Source organism: Pseudochaenichthys georgianus, chromosome 10 (assembly GCF_902827115.2).
Source record: "Pseudochaenichthys georgianus chromosome 10, fPseGeo1.2, whole genome shotgun sequence".
Taxonomy (NCBI): Eukaryota; Metazoa; Chordata; class Actinopteri; order Perciformes; family Channichthyidae; genus Pseudochaenichthys; species Pseudochaenichthys georgianus.
This window is the reverse complement of record NC_047512.1, coordinates 17267284-17293211: the sequence shown is the minus strand read 5'-3', so window position 1 is coordinate 17293211 and position 25928 is coordinate 17267284. Positions and strand designations below refer to the sequence as shown.

The 25928-nt window shown below is 41.5% G+C and overlaps 2 protein-coding genes across 7 annotated transcripts in view; one reads left to right on the top strand and one right to left on the bottom strand.

Moving 5' to 3' along the window:
• macrod1 (mono-ADP ribosylhydrolase 1) overlaps positions 1 to 25928 on the bottom strand; it is a 130220-nt gene that overhangs the window by 56782 nt on the left and 47510 nt on the right. For all 3 annotated transcript variants that reach the window (XM_034092878.2, XM_034092877.2, XM_034092879.2), the window contains one exon: positions 6331 to 6360. In XM_034092878.2, coding sequence (XP_033948769.1) covers positions 6331 to 6360 — 30 coding nt within the window. The remainder of the gene's footprint in view (positions 1 to 6330; positions 6361 to 25928) is intronic.
• The window catches only part of flrt1b (fibronectin leucine rich transmembrane protein 1b), a 39026-nt gene continuing 25560 nt past the window's right edge, over positions 12463 to 25928 (top strand). For 2 of the 4 annotated variants that reach the window (XM_034092875.1, XM_034092872.1), the window contains exon 1: positions 17511 to 17706. The gene's annotated coding sequence lies outside the window, so the exon portion shown is untranslated. Of the gene's footprint in view, positions 12554 to 17132; positions 17411 to 17510; positions 17707 to 25928 lie in introns of those variants that run through there. The other 2 variants (XM_034092874.2, XM_034092873.1) reach the window with 2 other exon arrangements.

The following is a 25928-nucleotide window of genomic DNA, read 5'->3' as shown; positions in this document are numbered from 1 at the left end:
CACATGTCACTCCCACGTGGCCGAGTGGGCTTTTGGGAGGGGCGAAAGCGCACCAAGCAAAATAATCGTATTTGGTCAATTATGCTGTTTTCATAATTGTCGCAAGCCATAATCGTAATCGCGATTAAAATAGGATTAATTGCACAGCCCTACTAGACACTAAAACAAATCTTTTAGGAAGTGTCAAACTAAATTCCATAAAAAAAACAGCATTCATTACTTAGCCATCATTACCATACAAAATATCACATCAACATTTTTTATGCTGAAGCCTGGTCTTCTGGGGAATACTTGATGGGACCGAGATATTAAAAAACTATGAAGAGACTCGCACAGAGACAGACAGATGAGACAGGGAATGGAAAAGCACAGTTGGACAAAGAGAAATGGGTTTGGAAGGGGATCAAGTGTAAAAAGGGTGTGTTGGTGAAGGAAATGAGGAAGGCTAAAGACAAAGGGGAAGGAGATAAATGCTTCAGACAGGAAGCAGAATAAAAAGGATGGATGGAGACAGAAAGGTGCTATAAATGAGTGTTTTGGCCTCTAAAGACCAGTAAGCAGCCAGCTAAGCAGGCGTCTGACCAGTTCAGGTGTTATCATGCCTTCCTCACAGGCTCTGTATTGACTGACTCTGGTGGGGAAAGGGGGACTGGGAAGTGATAATTGGCGATGTACACACACACACACACACACACACACACACACACACACACACACACACACACACACACACACACACACACACACACACACACACACACACACACACACACACACACACACACACACACACACACACACACACACACACACACACACACACACACACACACACACACACACACACACACACACACACACACACACACACACACACACACACACACACACACACACACACACACACACACACACACACACACACACACACACACACACACACACACACACACACAGGTAGATTGACATTAGCGTAAAACCAATCCAGGCGTCTCTCCTATGGAATACTAATATGGCTGCCCTTGCCAGCTGACCTCTTATAGGCCAAACAGGCTGTCCGTCAAACTAATGGGGCGTAACGCTGGCATATTGCTTTCCCACAATCCCTCAGCAGAGCCAGGACACTCATTTACTTCAGTCAGCTTGTTGCCAAGGCAACATTTAGGATGGGTTTGGTGGTGGATGCACGCACACACATGCACACTGCTTTACAATAGTATGTACTTGTGTACACACAAACTTAAACTAAGCAACCTGTTCAATACTAAGAACTTCTCCACGTATGTAAACATAGTGCTGCGGTGAGAAAGGAGAATTTACGCGGCGGCTGAGACACTGACAGCACTGTCGGCATGAGGAAGGTACACTAAGTGCTCTTTGCCTCTTGTCTTGTCTCCCGCCCCAAAACCAATCTTCTGCTCTCTACTTTTATTCACAATACACGCTCTCTTGTTCTGAAAGGCATTCAGAAAAGCCTGTCCTCCGCCTGCATCTATTCTCCTCATCCAGACAAGGAGAAAGCAGAAACACAGGGACCAGACTTCCACAGCTGGGTATCAAACCTCATCCTTGTTCTGGAGGATTGATTATAGATGTCAGCACACACAAAGTCAGCTCTGCAAAAATAAATTCGGTGCGAGGGAGGATCTTATTCTTTATTCCCCACCAAATTATAAAAAATGTAAGTGGATGAAATTTTAACTGGGTTCATGCTCATCTATTGTGTGCTGGTCCGGATGTCTTAAGACACGTAAACCAATCATTTGCTTCATGGCTGGTTCACATCCTGTGCGCTCACTCCCCACAGACCCAGAACAGCCTCTCTTATAGCAGCTGCCTTTGTTTTGAACTGTGTGTCTCTATAATATTATAGAAGAACAGCACATTTCCATAATTATAAATCAAACCTACGCTGAGGTAGTCAAGCAACTCCACAGTGGCAAAGCCCCGGGGGTGGATGAGATCCGCCCAGAAATGCTGAAGGCTCTGGGTGTTGAGGGACTGTCATGGTTGACACGTCTCGTCAACGTTGCGTGGAAGTCGGAAACAGTACCGAAGGAGTGGCAGACCGGGGTGGTGGTTCCCCTTTTTAAAAAGGGGGATCAGAGGGTGTGTGCCAATTACAGAGGCATCACACTACTCAGCCTCCCCGGGAAAGTTTACTCTAAGGTACTCGAAAGGAGGGTCAGGCCGATTGTCGAACCTCAGATTAAGGAGGAACAATGCGGATTCCGTCCTGGTCGTGGAACGACGGATCAGCTTTTTACTCTCGCAAGGATCCTGGAGGGGGCCTGGGAGTACGCTTATCCGGTCTACATGTGTTTTGTAGACTTGGAGAAGGCGTATGACCGGGTTCCCAGGGAGTTACTGTGGGAGGTGCTGCGGGAGTATGGGGTGAGGGGGTCTCTACTCAGGGCCATCCAATCTCTGTACTCCCAAAGCGAGAGCTGTGTCCGGGTCCTCGGCAGTAAGTCGGAGTTGAAACGCTCCTCCTTCGCGTCGAAAGGAGCCAGTTGAGGTGGTTCGGGCACCTAGTAAGGATGCCACCTGGGTGCCTCCCTAGGGAGGTGTTCCAGGCACGTCCAGCTGGGAAGAGACCAAGGGGTAGACCTAGGACCAGGTGGAGGGATTATATCTCTTCGCTGGCCTGGGAGCGCCTTGGGATCCCCCAGTCAGAGCTGGTTGATGTGGCCGGGGAAAGGAACGTTTGGGGCTCTCTGCTGGAACTGCTTCCCCCGCGACCCAACCACGGATAAGCGGGAGAAATGGATGAGAAGATGGATGGATGGATGGACCTACGCCCCGGGTTTCTCGTTATCCCCTTGAATCAAGTAGGAATTTAGATTAACTTTGTCGACTTGTTTGTGGTAGGACTCAAATATAATTGGCAATATGCAACACTAAAGCACCACCACTACATCATATACATAATTATTCCTTGGTCTTAAGGCTCTGTCTTGTGTCCACATCTAGTTACACAACCTTGTTTATTTTAGTTTTGGGCTCATATGTTGCATTTTTCTAAAAATGAATCCATGCTGAATCAAATTAGCACACAGCAACTGGCATTCCAACAGTGGTATTTCAGGGTTAATAGGGGCCATGTTCCTGTCCCTACTGACCATAAGGCAATCCCTTGATTTAGTGAAAGCACTGTCAAAGCAACCCTGTCTCCTACATGATTACATTCTCATGAACTAAAGTGCTACTCAATTATATTTTGGGGGACACATCTTTTTAACCGTATTATGGTTGCATCCTAACTGCATTTAGTCACTGTATTTGGTCTCTTTTTGATCTAAAAGAGTGACGTCCTTATGGCCATTGGAGACAAGGAATAATAACAGTGATGAATTACTCTTTTAGTGTACATGTGATCATGAGTGATTGATTCGCAACATATTATTTTAGGGGTTTTTGTACTAGAGGTTTTAAAAATAAAGTTTCCTTGCTTCACTGTTTGACGTCTTTTATACATAAATGTGTCCCCAATGTGTTAAAAGATTAAGAAACTTTCAGTTAACAATTATCTCCCTTGCTCTCCTGTTCCTTAAAAACCTGTCTGAAAATAATTATAATAATAAATCAGATACAAATCAGATATGGCAACCTTGTGATGACAACCTTTTCTTAGGTTGGGCAACCATTGCATTATATATACTGTATCAGAGACCGATAATCATTTATCACGTAAACAAAACAAGGTCTCGCTGTATTGGAGTGGCATCAGATTAAACTGTGGTTTAGTGCACTTTGGTAAATGAAATAGTAGTTTAAAGCGTGCTTGTTTACCTCCTGTGTGCTGCTGAGGGGCCCTTGAGAGGCAGCAGATTCATTATTATAAAAAAGTATAACTTCAACAGTGAAACATGATCTTTTCATCCCAGAAAATGGTTTATGGTGGCTTGAAATATGTTTAATAGGTTCAGCTCCTCTTCCCTATATACTGTAGAGGAGATTTCTGTGCAGGCCACAAACCTGTGGAAAAACACTTCAATGCACCACGCATCCCAAAGGTACATTACTGACATATGGTGACCTAGAAGGAGAACCAGATGCATGCTTCAAAGTGTGAGTCATGGCTCCACCAATTCCATAGGCATTTATTCTCAAATCAAACACATATGTATATGAAGCAACTGTCTGGCTGACTGAACCACTGATCATCATCTGGGATTTTGTTACTACTTGGAAAATCAATCAAAGCAGTGAAACGTTGTATAGATAAGCTCTAGATAAATGAGCAATTGTAGCCAGTGGTCATAGAAAAATGTTAATTTCTTGTCCTTGAGTTTGTTGTTGATGCGCCGCTGGAGCTCAGCGCCGCTCTGGATTGAAGAAAACAAAGTCGGCAGGTGTGCGTTTGATCTAACTGAATGACATTTACCCAGGTACCCTCGAGAGTAGAAAAGCACTGTAAAGACCTTTGTTGTCTCAGCTCCAATGAAAACAGCTGGAAGAATGTATTCTTGGTTACTCAGTGCAGATTGTGACCTCGGCACTGGAGAAGTATTCAGAATATTCTTCTATGATACATTTCTACTCAGCCCCTTGCATCTCTATATTATCTATTGGACCTTTTTGTCTCTCTTGTATTTTCACACTCACCCCAGTGTCCCCTCGTCTCTCCTGTTTACTCAATTCTTCCACTTGTTTCTAAGCTTACCTCTCTCTCTAATTAACAACTACTGTAGCTTCTATCTGCCTTGGAAGCATCCCCTAAGGACGGGGCTGGAAAGAGAGACAGCACAAGGGAAATAAGAACATTAAGATAGAGATGAGAGAAATCAACTGAGCCAGAGACAAACTGGTAAAGAGTGACGGAGAGAAATGGATACAAAAAGTATGCAGCTCGTTGGTTGTTATATAGGTAACCTCTACTAACCCATCGTTGGACAAATGTTCAGAATTAAACGGCTATTGTGTTTTCATTTAACTGAATATATTTTTATAAATGAATAAACCAATGTTAACATGCTTTTCATTAAATGAACATAGTCTGACATAGCCTCTCTGGAAACCATCTGTCTTTGTAGAGCCATCAGAGACTTCAGGACAACATCAAACGATGCTGTAGATCTCGAGCTACTTGACTGCATGTAGTGGGTGCCATGTGTGAATCAGTCCATCTCTATGGCTTGAGGCTCAGCTGGTTTATATCGTTAAGGGTGGAGCCCGTGTGTGTGTGTGTGTGTGTGTGTGTGTGTGTGTGTGTGTGTGTGTGTGTGTGTGTGTGTGTGTGTGTGTGTGTGTGTGTGTGTGTGTGTGTGTGTGTGTGTGTGTGTGTGTGTGTGTGTGTGTGTGTGTGTGTGTGTGTGTGTGTGTGTGTGTGTGTGTGTGTGCAGATGCTTAGGACTTACAGCTTCAATAAGATACTTTAGGCAAGCAAATGCACTTTTAGAGGCAGGCAAATGCTCTGTGATTAACTCATATACAGTTTCCCATGCACATATACAGGTGTGCCACTACAGTGAATATGTCACCATGGAGACTGGAAAGCCGAAACACACACACACACACACACACACACACACACACACACACACACACACACACACACACACACACACACACACACACACACACACACACACACACACACACACACACACACACACACACACACACACACACACACACACACACACACACACACACACACACACACACACACACAAATTGGAAGGGTAAAATGGCAGTGCAAGTCAGCTGGTCTGAATGGTTAAGAGCTGTTTGCCAAAATGAAGAAAAAGATAACCACCACCAAAAACACCATCAACCAAATTTGCAAGCATTAACAAACACACAACTGGAAAGGAGTGTGTATGTGTGTGTACATGTTTTAGTGAATGTGGCTGCTGCATTAGCTTTACAGATTTATTACAAGTATCGATTAAACGTTGACGTCCGACATCACACGCACGCAGCAAAGCACTGAGTCAACAATACATTGAAAAATGGCTGTTTATATCCACAGCACTCCACACCCGTAAATTATGAAGTATGGACTTTGCACCTGCGCTCACACACTCACACACAGGCCTACAGACACACAGCGCAGCATGCAAACCCACCTTGAACACCTGCCACAACAAAGAGCTACCTGCTCCTATACAAAGACAAACACCACTCATACGACACAGAAACACACACATACATACACACTCTCTTTAGTTAGCACGTTGCACTGCATCATCTGATTAAAATAATTGATTGTCCAGGACTATTTGCACCACAAAGCTATACCGATAAAATGAACTGAGGGAGACAAGTATCTTGGCAGCAAATCTAAACACACACAGCCGATGGATCAGACAGGTTGTGACTTACCTCCACCTCCTCCGAGCAGAGTCTTCTTGGCTGAAAGAGAGACAAGAAAGAAGAAATACTCATGAAACAAACATGTCTGGAAACAACTACGTATCAACTGGTGGATAGCCATACAATTATTCAAAATGTTAAATGGGTACAGCTGAGGTCAAAGTTTTACTACATCAAATCAGTGTAAAAACATCAATTTAGAGCTAAAGTTATTAATTACTTAAACAAACAGTTAATTATTATAATGTTTTGAAAACTGATTAACGGGATGGTTTTCAAGCAAGAATACTAAACACTCCCTGGTTAAAGCTCCTCTGATATTACGATTGTGTAAATGTTAAATGCATATCTGCTAGCCAGCACATGTGAACATCAACTTGGACTGTAAGAACTTGTGATGAGCAGAAAAAAGAAATGTTTTAATATAATAAATAATCATCAGTTTAATGAAATAAATCAGTAGTGATGACGTGTGATAGAAAGGTGGTAGTTTTGATTACTGTTTGCAAAAGAGAAATCACCAATCAGTGTTAAAATGCTCTGTACTACCTTGACCTTTCACCAGAGGGTTAAAACAACATCATCAAGCACCTCATCACTGTATTTATTTAAAGCTGAGTTCAGAACATTCTTTTGCACTGATGCGTGGGTGTGATGTTCAGAAACTCTGATCTCAAAGGCTTAATCAAGTCTAATTGGTTGAGTTTTGTGTACTGAAATAACTTTTGCTTATATTTACTTGCTGGAGGGAAAACATCTCCACATTTGTCCTTAGGAGCATGATTTGTTATTGGTGCCAGCATCGCTCAACAAGAGTGGTTCCCAACCCATGGGCTCACAGTGCCGCTGGGTTTGCCAACCAGCGATTAATTGCATTCACCTGGCATTGCAGGTGTAACTCCGTGATTAGATGGTAGAACGAGAAGCAGCAGGCTCTGAGTCCCGTCGATGAGGACTGAGAAGAAAAGCTCCACTGACTGCAAAGTTAATGAAAAATAACTCATGCTGAACTTGTACTCCAAAGGAAAATAAACAACTCTGTGCGACTAAACAGGAAGGTAAAACGGTTCAATTTGTCTTCAAGTTGATCATACAGGGACTTTATACCAAGGATAACAAGGAGGTGATAGTATCTTAAATTCAATACAAATATTTTAAAGCTCTTTTAAAGAGAGAAAAGTCGTAGCCATGGCTGGCCACAAACCATTGTCTTCCCTGCAGGAATCAAGTCACTGCAGATGTGTAAAGAGTGTGAATTACTGGGTGATAAGGTAGGCTGCTGCAGCTTCTGAAATGTGCAATTTCCAAGTGTTTTTCTCACCCACATATTCATAAGTCAGCAGTGCTAGCCTGGGGGGATCTGCAGCGCTTTCAGAAAACTCAAACCTGACCATAAACTCGTAAAAATCATGTTTTCCAATTCTTTCCCTGCTCGTAGATCAAATTTGTGGTTGCTGTGACCATGTTAGGAAAATCTGATAAGCACATAATCTGCCTGGGAGGGACAGCTACAAAGTTACCTCAAAACACACAGGGGACTTTTCTTATTTAAGTTACTGTTTGCCGGCATTGAGCCAATTGGGCACGCACTCAGATGGTGAAGCAGGCAACTTTAAAAAGAGGAAAAAAGACAAAATCCCCAAGCTGTCTTTCCCTCACAAGAATCCTCTATTCTTCAACATTTTCACCATCCCCCACTGCCTCATTAATGGTAAACCCCACTTAATTGCAGCCTTTAAACACACCAGCCTTCTCTGTATATGTCTCACTAACACCTCCCTAAGTAAATATCTCCACTCAGTTTGAGTATGTGCAGCTCAATACAGCATGAGTTGAAAAAGAGGACGTTATTTAATGTGAATGAGTGAGGGGATTTCAAGTGCACATCTTATTTAAGAGCTGATAGATCTTACTGAGAACGGAAATAAAGCTCATTCAGATGTAAAAAACCAGACAATAAAATGTCTCCATTAGGTCTCCCATTCTTCCTCTGCTGTTTAGCTGCAGGCCGTATAAGAGTGATATTCCGTACTGCATCCTGTTAAATATGTCCATGTTGACTAACACGCCCAAGGCCATCTGACTGGTGAAAGGTTTCTCATTTATAGGAAGGGAAACTGCCTGAAGGAGAGACGATGCATCATGCACAGTTACCACCGTGGTGACACCGGGACTGGGAGGCACCAGCTGTTTGTAATTCATATCGTACTGGAGGTTTGTATCTTTAAAATACTTCTTAAGATAGTATCAGGGATTTACAACATTTTAGATGAAGGTCTTAGTTAGATAGATGTTTGTATATCAGTTTCTAGCAAACATCTGTCCAATCAAAAGTAATACACCATGTAAAAAGTCACATTAGGATCAAAAAGTTGTAATATATCCGCCAAAAAATAAGATAATAATAATAATAATAATAATAATAATAATAATAATAATGCATTAAATGTTTTATTAGAGCGCTTTTACAGGTGCTCAAAGCGCTTTACAATTACACATTACACATATTAGACATGTAAGAGTCATTACTGTGGACATTACCCACAGGAGCAAAATGCGGGTAAAGTGTCTTGCCCAAGGATATACACATTACTACATCTAATCATATCTACATAAATCCATGTATTACTTTGTTTTATTTCCATCAACATACATGAGAAAGTACGTGTGTTTGAATTCATGCAGTTTAAAATGAAAGGGAAGTGTTAGAGAAATCTCACTCGTCACCGACTTGAGTTTCAATATCAGGATACATGTATTTATTATCCTAGCAAGAATGGAAGTGGTCATCACACACAGATAATTTGGTACAATTAGTTCCTTCAGATGCTTGTATAAAGAGAGGGCGTTACAAGATGCAGGAATACCGGTTCAAAGCAGTATTCAATGATTAGTTCAGATTAGCTATGGCCCACGTAAGGAATAAATATGACAGTCATATGCCTATCTCCATAGAGGCTGAATCATCATGTTAATTGTTGTCACATAGCTTATCATATTCCTAAAACAGTGTGCTCTTCTAGGTAATCATACATCCTACCATGTACATAGTTACAGTTGGGCCTTTGTTATCATGTGCTACTCTGATATTGGAATAGTACATTCAGTATTTTCCCAACATTAGGTCTAATGATTTCAGGTATTTTGGGTTATTTTTGTGAATTGTATCTTCCAAATTGATACCATTATAAATAAGAGTTTTGGTCAGATGTCAAGACAGATATCTACAAATGTCATGTGCATGCTAATGTTAGCCATTTGGTACAGTAAGCTACGTAACAGTTACACTGGTAATTAATGAGTGTAAATATTTAGGAATAACTCCTCTTTGTTGATACAGTTTGGTAACAAACCATTTAAAATAGCCTCTTCTTCCCGGCCTCAGCGACATCAGAAGCACACGTCCCTTGACCACAGATTAGGGTTAGGCTGCTCGTAAACAGTTTGAAGCCAACTTCTAAGTTAGTCTTGTGTTTGGCAAAAGCATTGTCTGCTGGCGTCGCCTGAATATATCTGTGTGTTCTTGTGATTCGTTGACTGCCATTTAATAATTGAGACTGAAAATAAGATATCATTTAGTTTTACGATATGATATACCAATACTGTAATGTCATATCAAGTCTGAAATGTTCTTCCATCACAGCAGCTCCATTCGCAACATTAGCAAGGCACAATATGAGGAGATAGACATTTGCAACCTATTTTATTCTAGTGATGTGTTGATCTCCACTTAGTAAAGCATATGTTATTGGTGGGCTAACTTTGGAACCTATGGAGAGCTCGTGCAGCCAACTCCAGCACAACTATGGCAATTTCACTTCAAACAGGATTAGAAAGTTGAGGTCCGGGAACGTTTTGAGCAGATGACAGAGATGGTAATGTGGGATCAGCGGTCGCATCACACTTGGTAAAGAGACTCAAAATGTTGTCACAGTTGGACCGGTGGATAAATCCTGACCAGGAGAACAGCACTAAGGGTTTCCTTCAGTGCACTTTAAATAACAAAATATACCCATGCTTTTACTGTTATGTGCCAGATTATGACGGTACATGCAATTCAGGATTGATCTTGTGGAAATGTATTTTTCATTATCTTCCCTACTTCCTGCCTTGTCTACATGTATGTCAGTTTATGTCCCACATTTGTTTCGATAATGTCATTGCAGTAAAGCCCAGTGAGCACAATCACACAGTGCTAGTGAAACCCTCCACTCAAAACGTTGTATGGCTGTATTGCCTTCTGTATTACTCAGGCTGCCTTGTAGAAATCTGTATCACTGCCTCTGCGGCGATGGATTTCTCTCTGAAAAACTGATGCGCGGTTGCTGCAAAATGGTTTGTAAAACGTAGACCTTCTCTTTCCATCTGAAGGACTGACACCAAGGGCTGGCGGTAACGGATGTTTTAGATTGCTGAAATATTTTTTCTACTCCTTTGTAGCTGCTGGAAATGTCACAGTGAGAGGTGACACTGTCTGTGTTTGGACAGCTTTCATCAGAAATAAGGACAATTATTGCACCAGAAAGGCCCAGAAACCCAGGACATGGCCAGCAGAACGGAAAATAAATGCGTTGGTGGGAAGGTGATGCACCGGCGGTGAGACAGTGAAATACAATCCTAGAAGTAAGGTTTGAGTAATAGATTTTCAACACTGCACCAGGGTTTGAAAGACTATGAGAACAGAAGATAACAGAAATACATATTGTGGAATTACAGCTCACTTTACAAAGCAATCAGGAATGTGGGTAAAAATGTACGTGACTGATTGCATCCACCAACCTATCTTCCCTTCACTTTAAAACGTGTTCAACACAATGGATGAGGATTGTACAGCGTGCACTGTTGTACGATTTAATGAATCAAGACAACGAAGACATGAAAAAGACACTGAGCTCTTGCCTAAGACGTGGTCAGACGTCACGTTGTTTGAAGTATACGTACCCTAAACAATTATATAACTCTTCTCAGCTTTTACTTCACTGCAGCTCCCTGGAAGGTGTATTACACGCTTGGACTGCTTACCATTCTTATAGTGTTACAATAATCATTTGTCATAGTAAGTATGAAAAACAGTACTTTTTTTTGTTCATACAGGGTTTGCTGCCCAGGCAGTTCACAAAATATATTCCCACATCCTATTTTTTTTATTTATTTTTTTTTATTTCAGAGGTCTAGCGAGTTTAAATTTAAACTTCTACCTTTACTGGTACAGGAACAGAATAATTCTTTTTATTTTATCGCCTCATTTCAAATTAATCTCTCTTGAAATCTTTATTCATGGGATTATATAATTATTAAAATCCTATTATGTAAGGTACAATAGTGCTGTGATGAATTATCAATGATCAGATGTAATACCGCTGTTCTCTGTGTAGATACATAGGCGCTTGAGAAAAACCAGCCTCTGAGCCCTGTCGGGAAACAAAAGCATGAAAGCAACCAAAATACTCAGAAACACACACGCACACACAAAAAGGGGTGTGAACAATAACATTTGCATGCACTTACACTGTACTTGCCAGCATTCACAGATACACACACACGTACAAATGCAGACAGTCGCGTTTCAGAGTTTGGGTAACCATGGCGACGCCAAAGCCAAAAGGTTTGTTACTGAAACCTAGTTAATTATAGAGAGAGAAGCAGAGAGAGAGCAATGTCGATACTCAAGGGAAAGTGTTTCACCATCTGTTAAAACCAACATGTACCCTCTACCCTGTTGAGTGTTCATCGTGTGGGTGTGTAAGATTGGTGTGTGTGCAAGCACTGGTCGCAGTTGTTGCAAGGGCAAAAACAAACACACGCATGAACTCCCCTCTCCCGCGGTGCTAAATAGATGGAGGCTAACAGTTTCTTTCTCTTATTGGCATTAGACGTCTAATTGGAATCACTAATACAGAGCGGCTAAATAAAGCCTGCTAGCATCTTCTGTAGAGACACCAATTACCGGAGTGGGGACGGGATCAGGGTGATAAGTTATACAACTACATACAGAAAGAGAGAGGGGAGGAGGGAGGGTAAGTTGACAGGGAGGGAGTGGAGGAGGAGAGTGCAAGGTGTCAGGGGATGGAGGGAGGGGGAGAGAGAAAGAGGGAGGGAGGGGTGACGAACAGTGAGTGAGAGAGACAGAGACAAAGTGTAAGAGAGTTGAGGGTGGAGAAGGGAGACGCAGGACTACATTTGCTGGGAACATAAAACAACAAGATGGAGTATACTTCTTCTTCCTCGGGAGGTAAGCAATCACAATGAGGGGGAGAAAGGGGGAGGGAGGGGGGATGGAGGGCTGGCTAGATTGATACATCAGTGAAGGACAAGGGATAAATGCATAAAAAAAGTGTCCAGACAGAGGACGCAAAAGTTTGTTAAAAAAGATGAAGAAAGCACTCATTTGTGGTAGAGTAAAAATTGATGTTTCACCACCTGTGTGTGTGTGTGTGTGTGTGTGTGTGTGCGCGCGCGTGCGTGCGTCAATAGCAATGATGTTGTTGGTAATGATAAAAAGATAAAATATCCTTAACTTGAAGCTCTACGTTAAACCAGCCTTCTGTCTTTGCTTTCTGCGGCCCTCCATCTTATTTTTCTTTCTCTCTGCTCTCCGCGCCTCTCCCCCTTATTCCCCAGGCCCCAGTGCAACCTGTTTGTGTATTCCTCCCTCTCCAGCTTCACTTTCCATCCCTCCCTTTCTCTCTCTCCTCTACCCACTCGCCCCAACCACAATTATACCTCTTTCAGGCATTTAATTTCTAGCCATCATTTGGGCTGTCGACTAGAGAACGCCAATCAATTTGCTAGTGCTCTGTAAAGAACAAAGATACTTATACGCTGTAGGAGAGTGGAAAGTATTAGTGGAAACTTGATCCTTAGAATTAAATAAAACATAACTTTTCATCAAAGAAAGGTAAAGGTTAAAGAAGAATCTGAACAGAATTAAGAAAGACAAGTAGAACATTTGTGCAGCAGTTAAGGACTTAACTCATAGTTTCTCCTCCTAGATGGATCGACGAAGGGATTCATAATTAATAAAAGGCTAAAAGGATTTTTTTTATATACCTTTTTCTATTTCAGGATATTTTTCTTTTTTGCAGCTACTTGTATTTGTGCTTTGCCCTTCAGCAAATGTAGTTCCAGAGTCTCCCTGTGCATGTGCTTTTGTTATCACCCACGATGATCTAAAAGACCTGTGTTCTACCTCAAGGCTGTGACTGTAACGTACGAACACAGATAAACACTCTTTCATCCCAACAACACAAACATCTTGACGTTTCTGACTCTGTGATGGCGCTCTTAAAGAAACTACAAGTGAGGCTGAACAATAACCCTTGAGCAGAGTGTGTATTTATTAGAGCTGAGCTGGTGTGATAGTTACATTTGTAATTGACATGTGATGAACCTAATGTTGCTCATTAGCTCCTTTGCAAAAACGTTCAGACCTGCGGAAACACTACGACACAAAGCAGATCACTTCTAATTAATGCTAAGACAAAAGTAGCAAAAAGGGATAGATCTTAAACAGCTTAGACACGTAATAGTCGAGTCCAACTTGATGCAAATGAGCAGGGATGTGGTGGAAAATGGATAAATGAAGGTTTGGTTTTTCTCCATTTTTGTTGCCCTGCTATAACCCTCCTGTTACTTGTGTTTCTACAACAGCTGGCTACAGTGTGTGTACTTCCTCAACAAGTCCACTCCACAGTAAAAACTGAAACCATAAGAGAGAGAAACTCAGTGATTTGGTGCCAAAGAAATCAATGTATCATTATTATAGACAGGCTTGGACATCTGATTGACAACTGAAGGAATATTGTTTTTACTTTATATTAACAAACTAATACTAAAATTAGTATTATATTCAAATAAATTAAGACAAAATGAATACCATCACTAATTTGTTTAGTTTTTAAGCCTTTGTTGAGACCACACAATACATATAATGACATAAATGAGAGCTTTTCTGATTTGGGATTAGCATTTGATTTTACAATGCACAACTGGTTAGTAAATAAATTCAGAAGTGACATTTTAAATTAAAATACATAGTTGTAGCCCCAAGTTCCTAACACTACCTGAAGTTGTTTTTAAGAAGTATGTGTTGCAGTATTGTTACATCTTTATTTTGATAATTCGTTTTGGAACATATTTGATTTAAATAATGTCAGTGAGCTGTCTATGAGCTGGAGAAGTTAATTTGTACAACATATACAACTTCTATAACCCTAGACATAAAATAGGAGGTAACTCAGTGATTCAGTAGCTGACTTCTCCAAGTCTAAGAAACATCACATTGGATCACCCGCACAATTAAAAAATAAAAGGTTGAGTGATTCCACCTTTTCTAATAGCACACATATTGGTTGATTGAATTGCTCAAGATTCTATAAACATTTAGTAAATAACAATATTCATACAGAAGACTAAGTACTGTAGCACAAAGCATCACAATGGCAGGTGATGTCAGCCTGTTGCCTGACTGTCTTCTCTTTCTTTATAAACATCACTAAACGTGCAGCCTCAGAAGACCAGACATCTATGGTTTTGCTCGCCTTCTAAACCTTTAACAACACAATAGGTAAAAAAAAAGATTTATCCTCATGTAAGAACCAAAGCACCTTCAGAAAAGGATCAACCAATATGAACAATATGCATGAGGAAGAGGACAGCTTGGTGATAAAAGCTTTATATCGCTTTCTGTGGTCTGGTTTTTACAATCAGTGTAATTATCCATGCAAATGTTCTGCATTTTTATATAGATCGTTAAATATTAATTAAACTTTTGGCCAACCCTGTTTATTGCATCATTCTTATTAAGTATATAAAAAGGTAGGGCATGAATACAGAATAAAATCATATTTTATTATAAGGTTAAATCAACAAACTGCTTCTTATAACTCTCATTTTTCCCCTTTATGCTATTCATTATTTCCCTTTTCAGGTGTTACATGTATGGGTTGTATTGCAATTTGAAGGGATTGAGTAAGTAACATGCTTTACCCTAATTTAAATAGACAATAATTACCTGCACAGGGCTATTAAGCTGTTAGCATGAGGGATAACTAGACCATAAATTACAGTAATTTACCGCAGACACACTCATAGTTCCTGTAGGAATATGAATGCTATTTTTCATTAAGTAAAAAAAGAAAGGAAAATTATCCTGAATTATAACAGTGTGCAATTAGCACTGTCAGATTGTGTACGTGTATCAGTGTATGATAGGGGGGGACATCTCAATATGTAATGCAATACAACAACCAATGCACATAATACCATATCATAGCCCTAGAGATGAATGAATACTTCTTTGATACAGAACAACAACTGATAATATACAAAACAGTTGGAAGACAATGAAAAAATATGACTTTATATTAGTATTGGTGGTATTATAGCAAAATCAGTGACTGTTTTTCAAAACTGCAAAATGTACGGTCACAATCCTCCAAAAGAAATGTGTTTGTGTTGTCTATTTGTGTGTCAAATTGAATATCGGCCAAGGTATTAATATGTCCTATCAACTTTAAAATACTGATATCAGATGCTTATTAAAAAATGCAGTATAGGCCAGGCTCTAGCTTCTACTCTAATAATGTCTCATTCAGACTGTGACTCTGGGTCTGACTATGAGAGTGGCTTAAATTGAATCGGACTGTTTCCTGGGAAGCTGTCTCTGGAAGAGCGCCAGAGGGTGCTGGTGGTGCAGCTGCACCCGTAACGTGGCCCCGAGGGGCCCGCACGAGCCCTCTGATGCTGTGTGCTGATGAGCACATAAATCTGTGTACCTGTGTGTGTTAGTTTGGAGTAAAGGTTTGTTTTGTTGCACCCATGTTCCAATGAAAGCTACATTTAATAATGCTGTGTATGCAGCACCTTACGGGCTAAGCTGCGGTAACTGCCCGAAGGTAATAAATGCAAATTAATTGTGAGCTGTGCCTCTTACGCAAATAAAAACAATCATTGGTCACAAAGACTGTATTAAAACGCAACAACATCAGCTGAACCAGTGTGGACTCCCAGTCATTAGCAGAGAACATACTCTCCCGTCCTGTCAGCCTAGAGCCTGATGTCAGTGCCTGTATGTTTTAATTAAAACTCAAACTGACTCCAACATATAGATCCCCTTTTCTACTTTACTGCCTAGTCTACCTCCTCCCTCCCCTCAAGAACTGAAGAGCACTCATTTACTATCTAAAGGACCCCCAACTGGCTCACAGGCCCAGCCCTAAATGTAGGCGGCCCCCATACAGTCAGTGTGTCATTTTTGAGTTTGTGTGTGTGTGTGTGTGTGTGTGTGTGTGTCGACCTATATATGTGTGTGTGTGTGTGTGTGTGTGTGTGTGTGTGTGTGTGTGTGTGTGTGTGTGTGTGTGTGTGTGTGTGTGTGTGCGTGCGTGCGTGTGTGTGCGTGCGTGCTTGTGTGCACCTGTCAGTGCTTGGTGAGTAGTCGGTAATTGCTGGACCGTGGTGACCTGCTGAACCCCTGTAACAGAGAGCCACAGTAGAGTACACACACACACACACACACACACACACACACACACACACACACACACACACACACACACACACACACACACACACACACACACACACACACACACACACACACACACACACACACACACACACACACACACACACACACACACACACACACACACACACACACACACACACACACACACACACACACACACACACACACACACACACACACACACACACACAGAGAGAGAGAGAGAGAAACAAACAACAGCACGCAGGTTTGTCGCTATAGACGAGGAGGAGGCAGAGGAGGATTGAAGGTGCGCTGGAGGCGACACCTGTCAAGCCGCTACTAAACTCAGTTGGTTGATTTTAAAAGACTGAGGCGCCCGAAGTCTAGCGGGATAAATCGAGTTGGAAATAGAGATTAGTCGCACCTATTGTCGCTGTTTTACGCTCAGGGAGGGACACGGAGCTCTTTTGAGGAGAGAAAAAAAGGAGGATGTAACGTTGACCTTATGACAAGCCGTTTCGGGAGTTGAAGTAGCGAAGTTGGTGTTTGGTTGAAGTGGAGCTGGCTGACAGCGAGGAGCAAAAAACGGGATCCGAGGTTAGTCTCTCTATCCCCCTCACTCTCTCTCTCTCACACACACTCGCTCCAAACACATTAACCCAAAGTAGAGTGAAACAACAGGGTGGGAGATAACTAGTGCACATCGCGGAGCTCCGGTGCGGGCAGAGCGAGCATCCTTCCCCGTCTCACAGAGCCCTTCATCCGGCTGCATAGCCTACTGGCCGCCGGGACTTAACGGATCCGCGTAAATATCTATTAAATTGAAAGGACGATTTGACTAGGATGCCATCAGGGAAAGCGAGCAGCAATGAGGCAGAACATGGATACAAAAGGTATGATCTGAGTCGGGTTGATGACTGTGCATTCGTAGAGGAAAGGGTGCACGGTTCATGCAGGTTAGCCTGTCAGGATCTTTTTTAATCTCTATTGCTCATTGTGGTGGCATGTTGATGCTAAAAGGCTTTTTAACTGTTGTTGAAAAATGTGTGCTGGTTTATATGGATGTGCGTTCATTTGTGCAGCTACCTGCTGGAGCAAAAAAGGAAAAAAAGAGTAAGAGATGTAAACAGCGGGCTACAGAGAGGGAGATTAAAGTGAGATTATACTTTATAAAGAGATATAATTCCCATCTGCATGTTTTCTCTCATCTCTCCCACCGCTCTTCCCTGCTCTCTCATGTGAGCAGTGTGGTTTGTATGTGTCTACAGTATAAGTGCTTGTGGTCTTGTTATGTGTATGTGTCTCCCCCCCCCCCCCCCCCCCACCACTTTAACACAAGGGTCTATGTGGTTTGAAGCTCTTGGATGTTGTGCAGGGCACCAACTTGACTAAAAAGCAAACAAACAACAAAAAAGATTGCGTCATCCAACTCATTTCTGAAAAACGACCTTAACATCTCTTGCTGAATGTAACAGAAACATACTGTACATCTGCACACACACACGCATGAACATGCAAGCTCAGGATTAGCAGTCATACGGGGCCATATTGAGACAGCAGATTAGAATGAGATTCTCGGGGCCAAAGCGGTACAGAACACAGGATTAAAGAAGAAAGGCAGAGATGGATGGATGGAGTGATGAACAAGGGGGAAAAAGGCAAAGAGACCAAAAGGGGGGCAAGAGAGAAAAGCGAGAGAACATGAGATTAAAGTGTAATGTCCTAGAGAGGGAGAGAGACATAGAATCCAGGGCAAGTCATGCAGTTAGAAGGAACTGCACATTGGCAGAATGCGGAGAGAATAAAGAAGAGGAGAAGGCAGCAGACTATCGCCTCCCTTTTGATCTCCTCTTATTCACCCATCCGACAGCACAAGAGGAGCCCTGCTTATATAACTCTCCATTTGAACACAATAAACCAAGAAGGGGTTGAAAAAAGAAAAACACAATAGCATTTTACAGATGGATAAATTGCCAAACAAAATTTAACAAATAAAACCTGCAGACATCAGTATCATCTCTGAGCATCATGACAGTATTTTTTCATTTCCTGAAACAGGCGTCTTTCATCCAAACAAGAGGCGCTGCTTTTGCCTCAGACGCAAACATGCTGTTTAAAATCCTCATCAGCACCTGAGTGATCTCAGCTGACTGAGCTTCTATGTTAAGAGATATGTGAGTGGTGCCAATACACTTAGCATAGCATAAGTCGGCTGTTATCACACTTGTGAAACCTTGTTGTTGTGGTTCTTAAATTGAACATTCTGAAAGATTAATCTCGTTTTTTAAATACGTTTTGCTCTTCTTGAATTAGCATTGCTGTATTTGCTACAAATTCAGGTTCATGATATCTTGACATGGAAAATAACAACTTTTAACCCACCCCCTAGCGTTAACCAGTCGTATGTGCCACCGCAAAAAACAACGGGATCACTTTTTTTTTTCTCAGAGCTTAGCAATTCAACAACACAAATCACACAGCATTTAGTTTTCTAAAGTTATTTCACTGTTTGCAGTGCTCAGAATAAGCACCAACCACCAACCTGTGTTCCAATGCTGGTGAAATATGCAAGTGGCTGGTAGAGTTCCATCACTCACCAGCCAAAAACAATGGTAATGTATTGAGTGGTTGGTAGAATTTAAACATTTACTAGCCATTTGGCAAGTATACACAAAAATGTACTCTGCAACTTGACCTTCACAGTTGATAAAGACAATAGTACAAAACAATGTGTTTAATCATTTTACATGAGGCAAGTGTCTTGCTAGATTTAATACCCCAGGCAGTATGGAAAATCTTATGTTAAGCCTGCACTCTTTGGTAACTTGGAAAAACAAAAGTGCTATCATCTTCCTGTTTTTTTAATGCATTTTCTTTGTGCCATAACTCAAGCCTTGATTTCTCAGGATGCAGACAGAATTGCAAAGTGAAAAAAGGTAACCAATAAAACGTAGATGTGTCATTATTCTATAGCCATTACATTATTCAGTCAAGATTGACTTCATCATTGTTTCGTTGAATCAAACAACCACCATAATATAACAAATTAATCTAAAAGCCTGACAATCTTTGAAAAACAAAAATGTATACTGTAGATCTTCGTCAAGAGTACAATCTTCCAAAGCAAATTTTATTTTTGTGTGTTCTGTGGGAGGACTGGACAGATTCTCCATGTTGGCTTTGTGATTTGGAGGCTCAACATTGAATCTGTACTGGCAGTGGAAAGTGGCATGGATGGATGAAGCTGATGAGATTTACTGAAAAACTAAAATAATCCCTGTGTGGTGTTGCTTTTGGCACATTTGGTTAGTCTTAAATTTGCACCTCCAGATTTTTGTGGCAGTGGAAAAGCTAAATCACAAAATCATTATCATAAAATTATATAAAAACTGAAAACCTTTGAGCCCTGTATTGGTTTTAATCAGGAAACTATTTGTCTCTTAAGATGCTAAAAAGTCCAATATGTTCACCAGCTAGTTGCTAATTATCTAAATCAGGGGTGTCAAACTCAAGGCCCGGGGGCCAAATCCGGCCCGCAACTTCATTTTGTGTGGCCCCGCAAGAGCTTGCAAAGAATATAATACGTTTATTATACGGTTACATGCCCTTTACAGAAGCAGATAGCCCATAAATTACACTGAACAAAAATATAAATGCATCACTTTTGTTTTTGCTCCCATTTTTCATGAGATGAACTCAAAGATCTAAAACATTTTCTATATACACAAAATAACCATTTCTCTCAAATATTGTTCACAAATCTAAAAAAATCTGTGATAGTGAGCTCCTTTGCCGAGATAATCCATCCCACCTCACAGGTGTGGCATATCAAGATGCTGATTAGACAGCATGATTATTGCACAGGTGTGCCTTAGGCTGGCCACAATAGAGAACCGCAGTGACGCGTCCTAAAACCCGGATGTAAACTCCTTCCGGTTCCTTCATCAAAAACGCAATGCAATTTCTCCATAGGATTTTGGAAAATAGCTCGCAATAAGGTCTGTGGTTGAAACACATTTAAGAGACGGATCACGTTTTGTTCAGCCGGATAATATCCACATGTCTATCCTACTTTTATAATTTTCGAAGCATAAATCTAGTCGCAAGAAGCAAAATGCTAACATTATGCTATAAAGGAACTACAGCAGGGTCGCTGCTTCAACGTCACGCCAATTTAAGATCCATATTCAAACATACAGATTGTAAATGGCACGAGTTGAAGTGTTTGTTTGAACAGTTTGCAGGAAGCAGGTACTTGCTTTCAAGCGGAACAGGGCAAACAAACTTAGCGGGAGTGTTTTACGTGTTCGGCGTAATGACGTAAAACGGCCTGGACAACTTCTGTAGTCCTATTCAGCCACTTGTTAACAACCATCGTTTTTCAGACACGTAAACTCTTCAAAAATCACCAGCGGGGTCACCGCTGATGTATTTAATGTCGTAGAACAAAACGTGATCTGTCTCTTCAATTTGTGTCAAACACAGACCTTATTTGGAGCTATTTTCCAAAATCCTATGGAGAAATTGCATTGCTTTTTATCGAAGGAACCGGACGTGGTAAAAATACTAACTTACTTCCGGGTTTTAGGACGCGTCACTGCGGTTCTCTATAAAAGGCCACTCTAAAACGTTCAGTTTTATCACACAGCACAATGCCACAGATGTCGCAAGTTTTGAGGGAGCGTGCAATTGGCATGCTGACAGCAGGAATGTCCACCAGAGCTGTTGCCCGTGAATTGAATGTTCATTTCTCTACCATAAGCCGTCTCCAAAGGCTTTTCAGAGAATTTGGCAGTACATCCAACCGGCCTCACAACCGCAGACCACGTGTAACCACACCAGCCCAGGACCTCCACATCCAGCATGTTCACCTCCAAGATCATCTGAGACCAGCCACTCGGACAGCTGCTGCAACAATCGGTTTGCATAACCAAAGAATTTCTGCACAAACTGTCAGAAACCGTCTCAGGGAAGCTCATCGTCCTCATCGGGGTCTCGACCTGACTCCGGTTTGTCGTCGTAACCGACTTGAGTGGGCAAATGCTCACATTCGATGGCGTCTGGCACGTTGGAGAGGTGTTCTCTTCACGGATGAATCCCGGTTTTCACTGTTCAGGGCAGATGGCAGACAGCGTGTGTGGCGTCGTGTGGGTGAGCAGTTTTCTGATGTCAATGTTGTGAATCGAGTGGCCCATGGTGGTGGTGGGGTTATGGTATGGGCAGGCGTATGTTATGGACGACGAACACAGGTGCATTTTATTGATGGCATTGTGAATGCACAGAGATACCGTGACGAGATCCTGAGGACCATTGTTGTGCCATTCATCCACGACCATCACCTCATGTTGCAGCATGATAATGCACGGCCCCATGTTGCAAGGATCTGTACACAATTCCTGAAGGCTGAAAACATCCCAGTTCTTGCATGGCCAGCATACTCACCGGACATGTCACCCATTGAGCATTTTTGGGATGCTCTGGAACGGCGTATACGACAGCGTAGTGTTGCACGGTGTACCGATACTTGAAAGGTACCGCGATACCCTGCCGTTAAAGGGGAAAGGAAACACCAATTACAGTTATAATATTCCGGTAGTTTATTCATTTTACAATGGATATTGATCGTAATATTTATTGTATATGATATTACTCGCCAAAAGAAAATTAATTATCCGCCGGCCGGGTGGGGAATTCCGGGACCAGGCCGCCGCCATTAGGGGAGTCCTAAATGGTGACGTCACTGGCTGTGTTTTCGCTCCACCGAAAGTCAACACAACGTAGCAGATATGGCAGCGATGGAGGAATTTTGCAATGAGATCGACGTTTTGAACGATGAATTTGACTATTCGTCGGGAGATGACATTGATGTGGAAGCATCTACAGTTACCAGGCATCCCATGGCCTATGCTTATGAACCGATTCGGTCGAATAGAGTGGCATACGATCCGGAATAAAAAAATTAAAAAAACACAATGCTAACAGTGAGCCTCTGAATTAGCCCCGAGCGAAAATGCTAACCTATTACTGCACCGAAAATCACTCCTAGCTCCCTTATTACTTATCCTAGCCGCACATCCAACACATCGTTTATGATCGCAAGGAGACACAGAATCTAACGGTGCCCACCTCAACACTGAAAGATACAAACTCGCGAGGTTATCCACAAAAACGTACATCAAAACAAGTGGCGCTAGGTACTAACATACGCCAGGCTAACGGTTTACCTTCCTCATTGTCTGGTCTAAACTGGTCTTCAATGGCATTACAACGATAAAAACGATGATGTAGTTAATCCATAGGTTAATATCCAATGGGGCTGTGTCCCCTTTGAAATGTTCTGATAATCTATAAGCAATACAACTGCAATTCCGTTATCTGCTGTCCGCTCTGTGCTCCGTGCGCTCTGGGTCCTGCAATACCATCCATCAATAGCAATACTAGCCTTTTTAGGGCTGTTTTCGACAGATGAGCGTGTGTATGCCAGTTTAATTAGTTGAGCTATAGAACACCCCCAATTCTCTATTGTGCGTCATAATAATAGCTACCATTTAGTTTGGACGCGATTGCGTTAATTAATGAGGTCACACTGTGTCAGTAAATACATGTGTGAGCTAGTAATCTGGTAGTGCTGCAATATTTACCTCTCTCTCGGCAGCTGAAGCAACTCGTTTGGTGGCTCGAACTTCACGTTTGTTGACACTGTCATTGTCTTGCGCGGCCGACGTGCTGGGACGGTCGGTGTTCCCGACTGCATACGTTGAGAAATCGAATATTGTGGGAACAGATCCTGGCTTCAAATCCAATGTTTTGTATTGAACCAAGCATCCAGACTGGACTTTGAGCAGCTTCTCATCCTTTAGTGGCAGCCTATGGAAATGTACTTCTTCCTTCTTCGTATAAAATCCATTTGTGCAGCCTGGGGCAATACAATAAACTCCTGACGACGACCGTTTTCTTGTAATGTAAACTACTGGTGCATTGCACGCCATGTTGTTTGTTATTGAGCTTTGGCCCAGGAAGCCGTACCAAATCAGTGACGTCACTGGAAAAGTCCCGGAGCAATGGAAGCGCAATGGTCATTAGGCACGTATTTCAAAAAGTAAATTCGCGTATCTCGATCGTTTACATTGGAAATAGACTAGATAAATACATTTCCTAATGGTAATATTGTCGCATGGAAAGCAGTTTGAAAAGTGTTTCCATTTCCCTTTAAAAACGGTACGATTCCTCCGTTTCATTAGTATCGGTACTTTAAGAATGACGGGGGAAAGTACTCTGGTGAGAAAGCGCCGTTTTAATAAGAGTCGTGTGTGTTCAGCGCTCTGCTTCCACTCCCTGCAGCCGTGCCTGCAGTCCCGCCCCTCTCAAGCACGTTCTAAGTCTGAGCGTGTGAGAAAACGAGAAGCATGGCTGCAAGTGGGAGTGCAACTGCTGGCTGCGCCTCGGCTTGTTGACAAAAAAGACGCCAGAAGCGAAATTTGGAAGTATTTGAGCTCTATCTCTGACAGTGAGGGCAAGCCTACGGACACCACGAGGCCTGTCTGTGAGAAATGTTTTAGATCCCTGCAAACCAAGGGAGCCAACACATCAGACTTAGCTAAGCACCCGCCGACCGGCATCTAGAGCTGTTTAAAGAATTTAAAGACAGACAGGTTAGCGAATGTGATAGATAACATAATTACATCATGCTCAAGCCCATGCCCTCAAATCTAAGTCAACAAGTGTAATTTATTTTGTGACAAACGAACGTTTTCGTAGTTTGACGAGGCAATTAATGGCAATGATAACTGTCTAATATGGCTATCTTTTTAGCTAACTTGCCAATGTGGCTAACATCTGCAATATACATTTTGTCAATAATTATTTATATTACTGTACATGTTAATAGAATATTAAAAAAATTATATTTTATAAAACAAAAAAGTTGTTTGAGATGATGCTTAATTTGATTTAATACGAATTCTTGTCATTTATTTTGTTTATTGTTCTCATTGTTTAAACGTTTGTGTTATGGTTATGGTGTGAAATAAAGCACAATAATTACATTTAAGACTGTTTCCCTTTTTTTAGAAAAGTATCGAAAAAGAATCGGAATCGCAATTCTTGACTTGGTATCGGTATCGAAACCAAAATGTTGGTATCGTGACAACACTACGACAGCGTGTTCCAGTTCCTGCCAATATCCAGCAACTTCGCACAGCCATTGAAGAGGAGTGGACCCACATTCCACAGGCCACAACCTGATCAACTCTATGTGAAGGAGATATGTTGCACTGCGTGAGGCAAATGGTAGTCACACTAGATACTGACTGGTTTTCGGACCCCCCCAGACCCCCCCAATAAAGCAAAACTGTACGTTTCAGAGTGGCCTTTTATTGTGGCCAGCCTAAGGCACACCTGTGCAATAATCATGCTGTCTAATCAGCATCTTGATATGCCACACCTGTGAGGTGGGATGGATTATCTCGGCAAAGGAGAAGTGCTCACTATCACCGATTTTTTCAGATTTGTGAACAATATTTGAGAGAAATGGTTATTTTGTGTATATAGAAAATGTTTTAGATCTTTGAGTTCATCTCAGGAAAAATGGGAGCAAAAACAAAAGTGTTGCATTTATATTTTTGTTCAGTGTACATGTCCCACAATGCATCTCGTTTTGTGACATGCACACTGAAGAGACTTGCAATGATTTGCCCTAGACTTCTGCTTTCAGGCGTAGTTAATTACTAAGTTATTATCCTATCCGATAATAATCCAATTCAGAGGCAATAATGTAATATAATACATTATTTTATATATATATATTTTTATATATATATATATATATATATATTATATATATATATAATATATATTTTTATAGTTACAACCGGCCCTTTGAGTGCAACCATAATGCTAATGTGGCCCACGATGAAATTGAGTTTGACACCCCTGATCTAAATGATGTTTAGTGCTGAGCAGGAACTGCTCTTTCTGACCATGACACCAAAACAATGAGTTGAAAGATGCTCAAACACTTTGTAGAGCTCAGGAAAAAGGCAGAGTTTGTCTTTCTTTCGAACACTTGAATAGCATTTATTTAATCAATAGGTCTTAAAAGATGTCAAATTAGTTG